The sequence below is a fragment of the Pterocles gutturalis genome, unplaced genomic scaffold, assembly GCF_000699245.1.
Source record: "Pterocles gutturalis isolate BGI_N339 unplaced genomic scaffold, ASM69924v1 scaffold12026, whole genome shotgun sequence".
NCBI classification, from domain to species: Eukaryota; Metazoa; Chordata; class Aves; order Pterocliformes; family Pteroclidae; genus Pterocles; species Pterocles gutturalis.
In genome coordinates, this window is record NW_010105624.1 from 84111 (window position 1) to 98908 (window position 14798).

At 39.2% G+C, this 14798-nt stretch overlaps 1 protein-coding gene across 1 annotated transcript; it reads right to left on the minus strand.

Moving 5' to 3' along the window:
- Nucleotides 1-5809: 5809 nt before the first annotated feature.
- On the minus strand, nucleotides 5810-11828 carry LOC104471949 (eukaryotic translation initiation factor 3 subunit H-like). Its single transcript, XM_010087467.1, has 3 exons — nucleotides 11711-11828; nucleotides 9023-9155; nucleotides 5810-6070 (listed from the first exon to the last, which is right to left on the minus strand). Exons 1-3 carry the CDS (start codon nucleotides 11798-11800, stop codon nucleotides 5973-5975), a joined length of 321 nt encoding a protein of 106 aa, XP_010085769.1. The 5' UTR covers nucleotides 11801-11828; the 3' UTR covers nucleotides 5810-5972.
- Between the last annotated feature and the right edge of the window lie 2970 nt (nucleotides 11829-14798).

The window sequence follows — 14798 nt, forward strand, 5'->3', positions numbered from 1 at the left end:
TCACGTTAAAAATGACTATTGAATATGAGCTTGTAGTCCAGGTAAGCAAGTTGTTAACATCGTTGAAGCTCATAATTGCTGGTGCTTTTGGAAACTAGTTTTTTCATAGCTAGTAACAATGGATTTGCCAGACTAGTGCATTATGTTAAACGTTACAGAAACTAATACGATCACACTTTTTGCTTAAGGTAAGCTAAAAAAAAAAAAAAGTATCTGTGTGGAAGTCACACATTTGGTCCAAAGCAAAAGCTGCTCAAGTGTTACAATCGGTTGTAAGACAGACCAGCCTTGATCATCATTATGCTTATTTCTTCTCCTAGAATATATAAACTGGTCACTATTAGTTAGACTTCACTTTCAGGCATATTAATTACCACATCTTGAAACAGGCAAGTCTGTTGCAACTGGGGCATTCCAGTTATCTAACATGTTTTCCTGCCTTAGATGCAATCTGCAAGCTAATAATTAAATTTGCTAATGTTAAAGAAGCCAAGTGAAAGATCTGGGAACAAAACAATTAACCAATTCCATGGCAGACAAAATTAGATCCTTTGATTTGTTTTCAAAAGTCAGGATACACAAGCAGGCGAACACTGCACGTGAGACCCCCAAATCTTTCCATCAGCTTTCAAGTTTCTAGCCTGTTGGATATGACTCTCCATCAGTTTTACTGAGATATGAGAGACAAAATCCCACACTGAATGATGAAAACAGAATACAGTTTTGCATATAAGACTAAATTTGTGTTGCTCAAATGCAGAAGAAAAAAAAAAAAGATCAAAAGCTTGACGTATCGTAACACATTTAAGGAACACTACCCTCAGTCATGGTGAGAGATTAATAAATCGATCACGTAAACAAGAATGGAAATCCTTGTTGCACACATTCTTTTTTGTCTTATAAAGCTTTTGAAGTCTTTAGCTGGGTCTGCTGGATAAATACATTGCCACCCTTCCTTGTTTATTTTACTGACATCCTAATGCCTTTTAATATCATTGTAAAATGGATCTGGCCATTTTTCCTCACATATAAATGTTTGCTTTAATTGAAGTAAGACATTAACTTTTCCCTCACTAAGGAGCCTTTTGCCAAAGCTGCTGTTTTTAGAGACATCCTCTGCAGCTCCATGCAATTCGCTACTGCTCAGCATATGACAAGTTGTGTCAGCAGCAATCTGGTCTGTCAGTTAAAAGATCAAAAAATAAAACACAAGCCCAACTTTGTATAAACCTCCTTCCAGTTGTAAAATCGGTATGAAAAGCTTCTGAATCGCTCCCTCTGGACTAGTTCCAAGGAGCAGCAGCACCGTCCCCTACAGCTGGAGACTGGAGGCTTCAGAAAGCTGAACTCGGGACCATACCCAGCACCTGAGCAACTGAAACTTCCACCATGAATTCCATCTTCAGATCACAAAATTTAAAGCATCCTTCCAACCGCAGACAAAGCTTTCCAGGAGAATTAATGGAAAAGTCAAGCACATAATGACAGAAGGCACTGGGATTTAGAGCAGTATGCTCTTTTTGCTTAAAAATCAACAAACTGTGGGCAAAATCTGAAGAAAATTAAAAGGAAGTATAAAATCCAGGGGAAGAAAATGCACAGGCATGGAAATTCATACGGGACATATCTTTCAACCCAGGGCTGGCAAACTGGATGAGAAGCAGTTCTACAGAGAGCAATTCGATTCCTCTTACTGCACACATTGCACATATTCGGCTGGTGATTATTGTTCGCATCACCAGCTCCTAACGACTTCCTAACAGAGCACCAGGAGTCCTTTGACTATGGAGTGAGAACCAATAAGTAGTGCTTGCTTCTTGCAGATGTCTGAGATTGTCACCAGCGATTTATCATATCAGAGATTTATCAGAAGGCAAAAAATTAGGCAAGACCAACCAACAAGATCAATGAATGACTCTGTGCCCAGGAATTTGCAACGCATAAAGAGCATAAACACAAAGATGTGAGGTGGTTCTTTGCAGGTATTCCTGGTTGTGTGCTGGTTTTGGCTGGGATAGAATTAATTTTCTTCACAGTAGCTCATATGAAGCTATGTTTTGGATTCGTGCTGAGAACAATGTTGATAGCACACTGAGGTTTTAGTTGTTGCCCAGCAATGCTTACACTAAGCCAAGGACTTTTTCAGCTTCTCATACTGCCCCTGCCCTCCCAGCTTCTTCTCCACAAGAAGCTGGGAGAAGACACAGCCAGGACAGCTGACCAAACTGACCAAAGGGATACTCCATAAATAAAACGTCATGCTCAGTATGTAAGCTAGGGAAATTGTCTGGGGTACACAATTGCTGCTCGGAGACTGGCTGGGCATTGGTCAGCGGGCAGTGAGCGGGTTGCATCACTTGTTTTTCTTAGGGTTTGGGGTTTTTTTGTTGCTTTCCTTGTCATTACAATTCAGTAGCAGTAGTAGTGGCAGTATTTTATTTAGATCATTCAATTGTTCCTAGCTCAACTCACAAGTTTTCTTACCTTTTTCCTCCAGTTCTCTCTACCTCCCCACGGAGGGGCGGGCGAGGGGGAGTGGGCAAGCAGCTGTGTGGTGCTCATTGCTGCCTGGGGTTAAACCACAACAGCTGCCACTGCCAATCCAATCCAATGGCTTTGTTAGCACCAGAACAGACATCTGCAGCCTCACCCAGACCTTCTCTAGGCTGTACTCTGTGCAGTTGTTCACATCTGCACTAACGCTGACCGTTCTTACCTGGCAGGACCTTATACTCATGCCATTCAGCTCTGCACAAAAGACCACGTTTGACAGGATGCAGAGGAGTAAAAAGTCAGAGTCTAGAATGTTTAAGTACTTGGGGGAGCATTGTGTGGAACTGAGAAGAAAAAGAAGATGATAACTTGTGTAAAAGGGGGGAAAGCACCCCAGGTTTCCTCCACGTGGGCAGGCAGCAGCAGAATGCTTACAGTTTAGATGGAGTTTGGCCCAACCTTGGGAACACCCAAAGGATAATGGAAATAGCACATCAGATCTTGATGTCAAGATAACAGCACACCAAATATGCCTGGATTAGAGAAAAGCTCTCCTAGTTTCATTTTCTTATTACTAAGGACTAGTCTCTGAAAACAACTGTGGCAGTTAACCAAGTCTCAGGAATTACACTTATTTTTTTTAGTTAAGCAAGCAGATGGTCCAAAGTTTATCATCCTTTCCTATTGCCAGTCCTGAAGATAACCTCAGGGCTGTCAGTATAACCAGACACATTTCAGACTGTTAGAAAGGCTCAGAGATGAATCTATTCCACTTTGTGTTGTGACCAAGCAGGGCCATGCACCATCCATTACTGTGACTCCTCGAACTACAGAAGTACAAACTTTCTAACTACTTCTGTGATACCAACTGCATCCACCCCACCTTACACCAGCTATGCTGCTGAAGATCCCAAGTACTCATCAACTAGAAGAAATACATTTTTTTTTCTTCAGCATCAAAATAATCACCCCCTTTCTTCTCCTTGAATCTTCACATTTGAAAGACATGTAAAAGATCTGGCTTAGAAGACCTGTCCATAAGACTCAAGCCAACTAGAGCTAGATTCCAGAGTAACATTTTCTCTTACACGCTCTGCACAAACAAAAACCAATTACAAAACTATTACCTTAACACAGACCTGCATGGTTAGGAGTGTGACAGGAGAGACAGTGACTAGATGTGGACTATGTGTATAGCTAATGACTGCACAGTAGGTTTTCCCTTACACGCACATTTTGTCTCCTGTGTGCATATGCATTACCCGTGGACATGATGGAGATGGAACCATGGGGCAGAGGCTTCGCTTGCCTCTGCAATGACAACAGGCTCACTGACCGAAAAGAAGTTCTAACTTCTTAAGAGGTGATTTTTAAAGACTCTAATATCATTACATTTTTATTAGTATACAGAAAAGCCTTTCACAACCAAGGAAGGAGAAAAAATAGGTAGTGCTACGACAATTAGAAATGGAAAGGACACACCTTACGGTGAACGAGCTGCCAGCTCATTCACATTAGGAAGAGAACATATAAAAGCGAAGTTCAAAGAATACAGAGATAATGGGGAAAGCTCACACCAAATCCAGCATGGAGACACAGCCCCATCCCTTTTAATTCCTAATCTCCACAGCAGCTCTTGATTGTCTTTTATAGACCAACAGCTTCATCTGACTCCACCTCCCTCACTCAGGGAGGCTTCCTCTAATGATCTTCCCCACGACAGAGGAGCAAAGTGTGATTCAGAAAAGAACAGTCGAAATCATCGCCAAAGCCTACTTACACCTCACCTGCTTTTGTATCTCATTTCCCTGACTCAATCCCATACCTTTAGAAGCCACAAATCTTTACTGAAGTCTTCCACATTTCTTCATAGGCTTTAACTGACATGTAGCACATCCAATTTAGCTAGATAAAATTCCCTGATCTTGTTAAAGTCCAGCACCCTAGAATATTACCGCCCTCTTTCTCACATTTACATCCTCAATCTTAAAGAACTAATTCAAAACACACAACTTGTTTTTAACCTATTCCAAGTATTTATTTTGCTAACACCTTCTTTGCAGAGCTTCTAGCATGTATAATGTTACTGCTGCTTCCTTCTATACACAGTCACTACAGAGCCAGTCTTCTATTCCCAGTTATCCAGATCAGTTTTTTCTATCTCAAATGTCTCATCTTAGTCTAATTATCTGCTCCCACTTCTGTTCCCTGGTGGTTCTTTTGGTGCTTCAGAAAACTAGAAAATTAACATGTTTTGAATATTATTTGTATAGGAAATTAATCTATCATGTGGCACTGTAGCATGATACTGAACGAATCTTTCAAAGAAGTTCACTCTATGAAAGCTCACAAAAATATACCCAAAGTTTCCAAGGCAAAAGAGAAGACTGGCAATCTGCCAGATAAGTGAGAGCTGAACAAAATTTGCATCATATTTACATAAACACTGCAATCACTATAGTTTAGACTGGAAAAGAATAAGTTCTTAGTCACTAATGCCCAGTTTTCACACGCTTCTGACTTTCCAAAACATTCACCTTAGAAGCTGAAATATTCCATGCTAGGTCCATATTTAGAGGATGTTATTTATTTTAAAAGACCAAACCACACTCCTTCAGCCATTTTAGGCTCTCAGAACTCATCACACCACACACAAGAAAGAACTCAAGGAAAAAAGAAATGAACGACAGTAACATGTGTGAGTTGCCACGTATTAAACCCTTAAATTAACATTCTTGTTAAAAAGATAAGCAGCCCGAGTTCAGGAGTAAGGGCACATCCAGATGGCAAACTTAATGCAGAGTGAGTATGGTGTCCATTTACACCACCCCAGCTGCTCCAGGTTGGCTACTTCTACAGTTTCTGTCATCAAGACTTCAGAAGCATCACTGGATTTCAATCCAGTTGGTGGTGGCAATGGAGAATGGGAACACTGCTTAACAGGATATGGTGGGGATCAGTCTCCACATCACGCTAGTTGGGTACGTTCCGAACATGAAGCCTATGAAATATTTGTGATATGGAAGTTCTATTGCACCAGACTGTCCAAACAGATTAAAGTAAAATGAGTAACTGCTCCAAGTGACTAGAGTATTATGGTTGTAAGTTAACCAAAACTGGGAAATCTTACATTTCTTTTGTGAAGTCAGCTATACTGAACATTTGTAACAATTTGTTTTTATTTCAGATTAATAGTTAAATAAAACCTGTATTATTTGTTATGACTAAACATGAATAACTGCCAAACATTTAGAAAACCTGAGTGACCACAGAAAATTCCAGTCCAACAGGGCCAACAAATAAGGAAATACTAAAATATCATTAAAATTTGCCTTTATTTTCCTTACAGGAGAATTCTACACAAACCAAGGTGACTGTTTTACAAGACTCTTTTCCAAATATACTAAATTTTCAAGAGGATCATGAACAGTAGAAAACTGCAATTATCTTTTTCTGGTGAGGGCTACAGCAAAGTTTCTTCAGTTGTTGTAATCTTGGAGAGCCTGAGCCATAAAAAGCTTGCCCAGGTTCTGTGCATTGAACTCCTTAATATTCTGGCAGTAGGTATTAATCTGACCTGTGAAGAGGAAAGAAGAAAAAACCCTTGTCAGTTTTGAAATTCAGAAAGACATCCTAGAACATCCATTTAAAAAGTAAAATCTGCATGAATCATCCAGGATTTATACAGAGAAGCAACCAAGCCGCCTGACAACTCTACACTTATGAATTTTACATTTTCAGTATTCCCAAATAAATTTGGTAAAAAAAAAAAGAAACTAAATTAGCAGAATAGGTAAACTGGTATGCTTTAAAACCCTTTAATTTTCCTACAACTCTGTTAAATAAAACTTCTGAAAAGACATATGACAATAAAATAAACAATTCTTGCTGCTGTACTGAAAGCTTAATCACATTAATTGTTCAATTTAGTTGCCCTAAAAATACTACAGGGCTGTATTTCAGTTCTCTTCTTATGCATCTGTTGTCCCTATTAAAATATTTGTAACAAATATTTTCCAGGAGCAGACTAAAAATTGTGGTACTCCTGTTTGACATTTTGCTAGCCTTTTTTTCACCTAATATTTCACTTTATTTGCTATTTCAAAACTCATCAGGGTATGAAGATTTGTCAGTGCTTTACAAATCAAACACACCCATCAAAACTTTTTTATACAAGTATTGCTACAAGTTATTTCCCTTGTTAGCTAGGAATAGCAAAACATGAAGCCAGTTTAATCAAAATTAAGACTGTTTAGAAGGCCAATAAACTCTCAATTTAATGCTCTATTTGAAAAGTTTTTAAATGCCTCAGAGACAAAAGAGCTAAGTTTTGTTCTGTATCCACAAACTTTACTTCATCTGAGTTGAAGTGGATGCTTTCAATTCTTCCCCTGACTACAGTAAAAGAACAAACAAAGAGAGTACTTTGGCTGCAAACTGTTTTTTCCTTTAAGTAGAACAGTTTTCAATTCCTCCTCTTATAAGAGATGATTCATCCTAAGCTATCACCTTCATAAAACACATGTGTACACACATACAAACTCCTGTTGCATTTTTAAGCTATGCTAAAGCTGAATGTTTAAATACTTTAATGCTGCTAGGATTCATCAACTGGTAAAAACTACCAAAACAATAGGTTTTTGTGAAAGACTCTGCAAGGAATAATAAATCAAGAACATTATTTCTTCTAAAAATAGTACTTATTAGCAGTGTGAAAAAGTATTAGTATTAAAATAATCTCTCAGTCACTCCAAAATTTAAGAGTGGTAGTTCAAATTAACGTTTTTTTTTTTTTTTAATGTCAAAGCTCTCTTTTCTGTACACTAAATTCCTTTGGTTTAATCTTCTCTCAGTACAAAACAAGGTGATAGCTAACTGATCCAAAAAGCCTGTTATAGTTAAATAATTTGCCTTCTCATTATATTTTCCAGATTTAGATTACTTAGCAGGGCTTCTAGGTTTTCTGATCTGTTGCCCTTGTGAGGTCCCAGATACTTTGACTCTTCCAGGAGGCACAGGACAGGCACCAACTTTTGTACCAAACTGTGGCTATGTACAGCAGCACACCAGTAAATTGAGGGGGTGGGACATGACCTGTTGGAGCAAGTCCAGAGGAGGGCCACAAAGATGGTCAGAGGGCTGGAGCACCTCCCATACCAGGACAGGCTGAGAGAGTTGGGGTTGTTCAGCCTGGAGAAGAGAAGGCTCCAGGGAGACCTTAGAGCAGCTTCCAGTACTGAAAGGGGGCTGCGGGAGAGATGGGGAAACACTCTTGATCAGGGAGTGGAGTGATAGGACAAGGGGTAAGGGTTTTAAGGTGAAAGAGGGTAGATTTAGTCTAGACGTTAGGAAGAAATTCTTTACTGTGCGGGTGGTTAGACACTGGAACAGGTTTCCCAGGGAAGCTGTGGATGCCCCATCCCTGGAGGGGTTCAAGGCCAGGCTGGATGAGGCTTTGAGCAACCTGGGCTAGTGGGAGGTGTCCCTGCCCATGGCAGGGGGGCTGGAACTAGATGATCTTTAAGGTCCCTTCCAACCCAAACCATTCTATGATTCTATGACCAAAAATCCCTACATTTTGCTCCCATTTACATTTTCCTTCACCTTGGGGTGCAGGAAAATGGGGATAGTTCCCCTAAAACTCTGGCTGTAGAAATCACAGAAATTATCCCAATTCTGTGTGAAATTAAAAGTAAAATCTTCTCAGTTGCTGCAACAGCCAGTTCAACACCTAGCAACGTTATCAGAAACTTAGGGCTGCAGACAGTTGCTCTGCTCTGAATCAGTAGTTCCAGCCCAAACAGCTTATTTCTGACTGTTGTCCATACAGCCCCCTTAACTTCGGGAGTTGAGGGAGGAACTGAGGTATGAGTGCAGGGAGCAGCTTACTGATTGCAGTAGTTGCTACACCCATTTGTGCAGAAAGCCTGCTCAGTGGGGCATTTCTCCAGCTCTCCTTTAAAATCCCATTTCACCCTTTCGGAATGGAGCCAGGAAGATGCTCTGGCTGGTGCTCCTGCCCTTTCCCAGCAACCCAGGAGGCCCAGATAATCAAGCAGGAGCTAGGTACCACGGCAAAAATAAAACAGAAAGGGAGAAAGTCTCCATACATCAAGTTTAAAGCTTTATGCAGCCATTCTGGTTCAACACAGTAGCTTGCTTTCAAAAAATTACATATGCCCATGCCTGCGTGGGTAACATGCCTCTGTTACTTACCTAGATGGTTTAAAATTCTGCTGCAAGTGGAAGCTTACTTTCTAAAAGAGACATAGACTGCCTATGAACAATAAGATTGGTTTTCTTAGCAACTTTTTTTTTTTTAAGTACTTCAGACACTAGGGTTGTAGATCACAGGTTGAAACCACTGCCTTTGACCAAATGAAGGACAGTATTTGGAATACTACCAATGCCAAGATACCACCCCAGGATGGCAAAGGTAATGAAAAATTAAGATGCTTTCTAAGATAACAACTTCCAAGCTAACATTCATATATGAAAAGATGAGTTGAAGAGGCTGTTAGAACATTACCTGCAATAAGGAGTGACTCCATTCTTGCAGGCGGCTGTAGAGGTTTAAAAAGTTTATTGATGTCCTCCTCAGGAAGAGGGGCTTCTCCTCGGCTTTGACGCTGCATATTTTCTTGCTGACGTCTCTGCTGGTACTGAAAATAAAGCAAGAGAAACAGAATACAACAGGACTTCCAAAGCAGCAAAAAGTTTTTCTTTCTAGATGCTTTTTACCTAACCAGCAAGTAAGTTTTAAAAATTATACTTATTCAACTCAATTAACTTTATTTCAAATAATGCAAAAGCAATGCACAGTTTATTTCAATTCCCTGGTAACAAGCATTTCCTTCCCTAAGCTGGCACCTTAAATAAGTGAGGCACTGGAAAATTACGCGATACTGAGGTGGCAGGGTTCCTTTTAAAAAAATTTTCATGGAAAAGATGGAAAGAATACACAACGGTAGATAAAGGCCCCCACTTCCCCACGAAACAAGGTTGGAATATGTAAGTATGTGAAGCTATTACCTCTAATGGTTATACAAACCAGAAATACTCAATTTTATGCAAGTTAAAGGTCAAAACAATATTAATGCGAAAGGGGAAAAGAACTTCATTAAACACGGTATTTTAAGCCAAAAAATATTAACTCTAAACTGAGAACAGTGGTGGCTGAAGCAAAGCATAATGGTTCACCTCTCCATTACAGTTATTTACATGCTCTGCCACTTTGATGTCATTTCTTTGTGGGTCACCAGAAGACATACTAGAGTAGTAGTCTGTAGAAATTATTCTGCTATTTAAAAAAAAAATTAATAAAAAATCAGGTGTTTTCAGAGCTTCACTTGAAGAAAGATGTAGATTACTCACACTTTATAAAAGCTAAAGCAGACCATTTCTTCAGCTACTGGATGACCATTCGTTCTTGCAGAAGTACATACATTCAAAACCATGTATGTGAGACTTCATGCTGTATGTCACAGCCAGGAATTATTAGTTGTAAGGTTTGTCTAGCGAGGCCCTCGTATCCAACACATAAAAATCTTTAAAATAAACAGGCCAAAGAGGACAGAGTGTTTTCTCTCACTTACTGAAATGTATCTGTGCATAAGACTCTGAAAACAGTTCCTACTTGGTGGCATACACAAATGAAGTAATTTTTTTTCCAGTAGTAGTGACAAATACATGTTTTTGGACAATGTTAAAAATAAAATCTTAAATGCCCATATTTGTATGTGAATTGCATGTAGTTTCTTCTTTCTTTGCATTACCCCATTCACTTCTCAGCAGTCTGCCTATTATTCTCTATTGAAACGGCTTGCTCCTAATCACAATTGCTCCATTTTAAAAATGAAGTTAAGACCACTAACTATGCTGCAATGAGCCACTACTAAAGCAGCTATAGTTAGTGAAGAAATGAAGTGAGACACCATGGAACCTACTTTGCTCTGCTTTTCTAAATAAATAGATCCTTTTGTTATTAACAAAAAAGCTTTGAAGTGGATGCCATCTTTCTATTCAAATTAGGCAGCAAAGGAAAATGAATTTTCTGAAGATAACACGCATGAAGCTTCTATGTCCTCAGGAATTACAAAGCCTGGAGAGGCCACTGATCACGTGCTGCTTCCCTAAAGTACTCCCTGTTCTAGCTATGCTTTATTTAAGTGAAAAAAGCCAATTTTTATTTTAAAATAGTCAGTGATGAAGCATTTTACATGAACCAAAGGTGTTCTTTTTAGTAATTAGCTACTTTGTGTAGCAATACGTGCAATATTTTATCTTTAAAGTGGCCTGGCCCATTTTCAGTTGGCTGATATTGAATCTTGTTGTATCTCCATCTGCTAGATTAAAGAGTTCAAATTTATTTTTCATGCAGGTACTTCTTGAGTAAGCAAGTCACTCATTAATGTCTCATGTGAAGTGAATTGCGTTCACTAAGATCTACTTTCCAGGCCTTTAAATCATTTCATTGTGCTTTTTTCCAATTTACCAGCATTCTTCTATAATTAGACACACTGCTGCTTTATCAAATGCAGCAACAGCACATACAGTAATACCGTTTCCAAATCACAGAACAGTTGAGGTTGGAAGGGATCTCTGGAGGTCACCTTGTCCAACCCCTCTGCTCAAGCAGGGCCACCTAGAGCCAGTCTGGACTCAGTATTCTCTAATCAGACTATTTTGGATTTTAAAGAGGCCCTTTGGCATCAGGAATTAAAAGCCAGCATCACCTGATCAGTATCACTGTCTGATACAAATCATGACTAAAATGTAATTTCCGATCAGAGAACAGACCACTGTCTTTCAAACAGGGACTATGTTTGTTTATTTCTAGATGCATGACTACAGGTGATGGTATTAAACCACGGTTTGTTTTGGAACAGCTCACTTGTAGTGTCAGCTCTTTCATTTCATTTACTAAATCTCTAGTCCCTGTATTCACAGCATATTTATCAATTATTTTGGTTTATCATAAATCACAAACGAGCATGTAAAATGGCAAAAAAAGACAAATCCACACTACATGTCAGCAGAAGTGAATCCACTTGATGATTCCCCACTGACTAGCACATTTTATAACTCCACTTAATGGATGTATTTCTGTAAGAATTTTATCTTGCTTAGATCCAAATCCATCTGTCTTAGACAACATCACCCACACCATATTTTGTGGAAAAAAAATCCTCTCATTCAGGTTTTCTGTGTTACTAACCTGGTGTTTCTGCTGCTGTTGTTTGCTTACGTTCCTCAGGTAGGTATTGTATTTAACAATGTCTTGGCTCATCTCATCCACTCTGTCCATCAGCAGCTGCAGACTCTTCCCTAGGTGATTACTGAAATACAACATTAACGAAAGAGTGAATTTATTTTAAAAAAAGATTTAAAAATTAAAATTAATTTCAAGTCACTTGACTAGCATTTCTGCACTAATAGCACAGTTTGCAAAATTTCAAGTTCCTGTTTATCGTTGTTCATATATTTATTTGATGATACTTTACATGGCATCTCCTCCTCTAGCATCTTCGCTACAGTGCAAATACCATATTTAAGTATTTTGGTCTTTGCAGGGAACCTCAGAGTTATGAAAAAACAATGCCTTGCATTAATTTACTGATATTACAGACGCAGGTCAAACATTTAAAAGAAAGAGACTGATGCTTTTGTGACGTGCAACCCTGAACAACATTGCAGGAGATGTGTTCCAATTTGGAGTTTGGTTTCAAGTTACTGCTAGATTTTTCACAAATATTTAACTATCCCTTTGCATAGAGAGTTAAATATTTTTCAGAACTCCATCTCATGAACTAGTCTATCAAACCACGCCTGGAAGTTCAGCAGACATCGCTTGATCTTAGCTGTTGAGAGGGAGCGTTGCGTCCAGTTCAGCCAGCTCCACATTCCATACCATCGGCAACATGGAAGCAGCTCGGCTGGGCGCGTCCAGTCCGAGTTATGCGATCTACTGCCTTGGCCAGACAAATGCAGTCTGTTAAATAACTTTTATTGTAACCATTTTAAGCAATGGATTCAGTATTTTGCAGGAATGTTCAACTTAAGGTATAGTTTCCAAGTTAAAGTTTTGGAAGTTTTTAGGTTGGTGCCCATGGAGACAGTATTCGTCCTAAACTGTGTTTACAGGGTAGTGCAGTAAAAAAAGGATCCTTACTACTCTCTATTGATCCCTTTGATGAGAAGCTAGTTTATCGGCTCTGATCTAAGCCTTACCCGGTCCTACTTGGCTGAAGACCAATGACTCAAACAGCTAAACTCCATCCTTCTCCTCCTCAACTGAAATCCACTGCTATTCATGGAGTTTCTTTCACATAAGGAGTTTGGTGCACTTCTGTTTCAGAATCATATCCCTCAGTCACTGCTTCTCCACGTTACCCGAGACTCCTTCTGCCCTTAACAATGCATTCCCACCATTCTGAAGCCTATGGACTGGGGAAACTAACTGCAAGAGGCAGGAAACAGTGGCATCAAGTTAAAAGGGAACCACGTATGTAACACTATACACATGCCTTTCAAAGTGTAAATTATTCCCCAAATCCATAGAATTCATAGCTGGAGACAGAAGCTGGTAACTTACTGAGGCACTAGAGGGTACCTGCTGAGAATGTAGCTACAGACACCCTTACCTCCAAGTACTAGGACAGGCTGTATCAGTAACTTCAGACCACAATTTATTTACAAGACAGTTTTAAATCTCAGTTGCATACCAGGGCAGATGGTGAGGAGGGCTTCAGCTACACAGCAGCAAGAAAGGCGCCACTATAATAATTATTTTTAAACTTCTTGGGGTTTTTTTGTTGAGCATTTCAAGCACATGATATTTAGAACTGTGGAATATTGCCATGGCTAGAGGTGTGCATATTTTCAGGTTTTTATAGAGTTTATATTATACAGAGCTAGTGTTAGAACTGGATATTATCAGAAATGCCTATGTAGGTACACACTAATAGCCTTGTAGGGTATGTGGACATCAGGAATACATAATTATTTTACAGATAGTGTCCACATGAAATATAGCTGGTTACAAAGAGTGATTTTATGTGAATCTCTTTGGGACTAGCTTAGTACAGCAGAATACAGAAACAGAGAGTTATTGTTAGAAGTTACAGTAATATGGTGTTTGCTCACATTGCCAGGGAAACAAAAAGCTAAAAACAGATAGCTTAAACAGATGTGAACCGAGACATGAAGTGATAAGTATGCTGCAACACAGGACCAGATTTTCCTCAGTTCTCATGTGGCTGATACCCTTTTTTGCTCCATCTCTTAAAAAAACTAAAGACCAATAGGAAGTAATTTGTAGAAATATATATACACAATATTTAAGCAAATTTTATTCAGCTGAAGTATATTCTGGTGAGATTTGGGAAGTTAAATCACATTGCTCCAGCCTGTAAGATTCATTATCATACACTTACTTAGTCCAAAGGCTTTTTTAGGCACCTCCTTACCTTGTGCACTCCTACAATAGATCTCAAAGATCACACTGCTGGGTACATAAATGCCCCCTTATGCATCAATGCAACTAAAAAAAAATTTTAAAAAAATAAAAAAATAAAAACAAGGGTGCCAGTAAATGCTCAAGACTCGCTTTCCTGCAAGGCTCTATGATAGTCAAACACAGACAACACGGAGCTCAGAACTTGCATTTGTTGTTGTTCTGAGGGCATCAGCAATAACAAAACCGCATTTTCAATGGATGCATTTCAGTCAGCTGATTCAGCAGAAGAGTGAATTAAATCGAGTTTACATTTAGATTAGCAAGCAGTGTAGACCAACAGGAACAGATCTACAAAGCAAAACAGCTGGTGGTGAGAAACCAACATCCACGCTACACGCATCTCTGGGAGAGTTTCTTATCACCAGTTCTGACCTGGTCCAGTGATGTGATAGCTCATCAGCAGCTGAAGCACAGTAGGTATCCTCCTAAAGCCTATTTTCAGTTTAGTTTCATCTGAAACAAGTCAGGTCTGAGATCACGGATGATTTGAGCACGCTCTTGAATTGAACTAAAAGACATAGCTCTACCTTAAGAGAGCAGCAGGAGACCACCACAACTCAGGTATCAATGAATCTTTGTGGGAGAAAAACATCAGCTGCAGAACTGCTATCATACTAAGTGTGAGAAAGTCCACACAAGGGGACTGTGTTCTTTTGGGAGGAGAAAGATAGTTAATAAAATAGGAAAAAACAGAATGGAGCTTCTCCTACAGTTACAACAGTCAAAAACTACCTGTCATATGGATTCTTACATATTTGATGAAGAAATAATCTAATGTGAGAGCACA

Coding starts and splice junctions, on each gene's coding strand:
- LOC104471949 (XM_010087467.1), bottom strand. CDS start 11,800: ATGGACAGAGTGGATGAGATGAGCCAAGACATTGTTAAATACAATACC. Junction 9,156..11,710: donor AACAGCAGCAGAAACACCAG/GTTAGTAACACA, acceptor CTTTATTTTCAG/TACCAGCAGAGACGTCAGCA. Junction 6,071..9,022: donor GGAGTCACTCCTTATTGCAG/GTAATGTTCTAA, acceptor TCCTCTTCACAG/GTCAGATTAATACCTACTGC.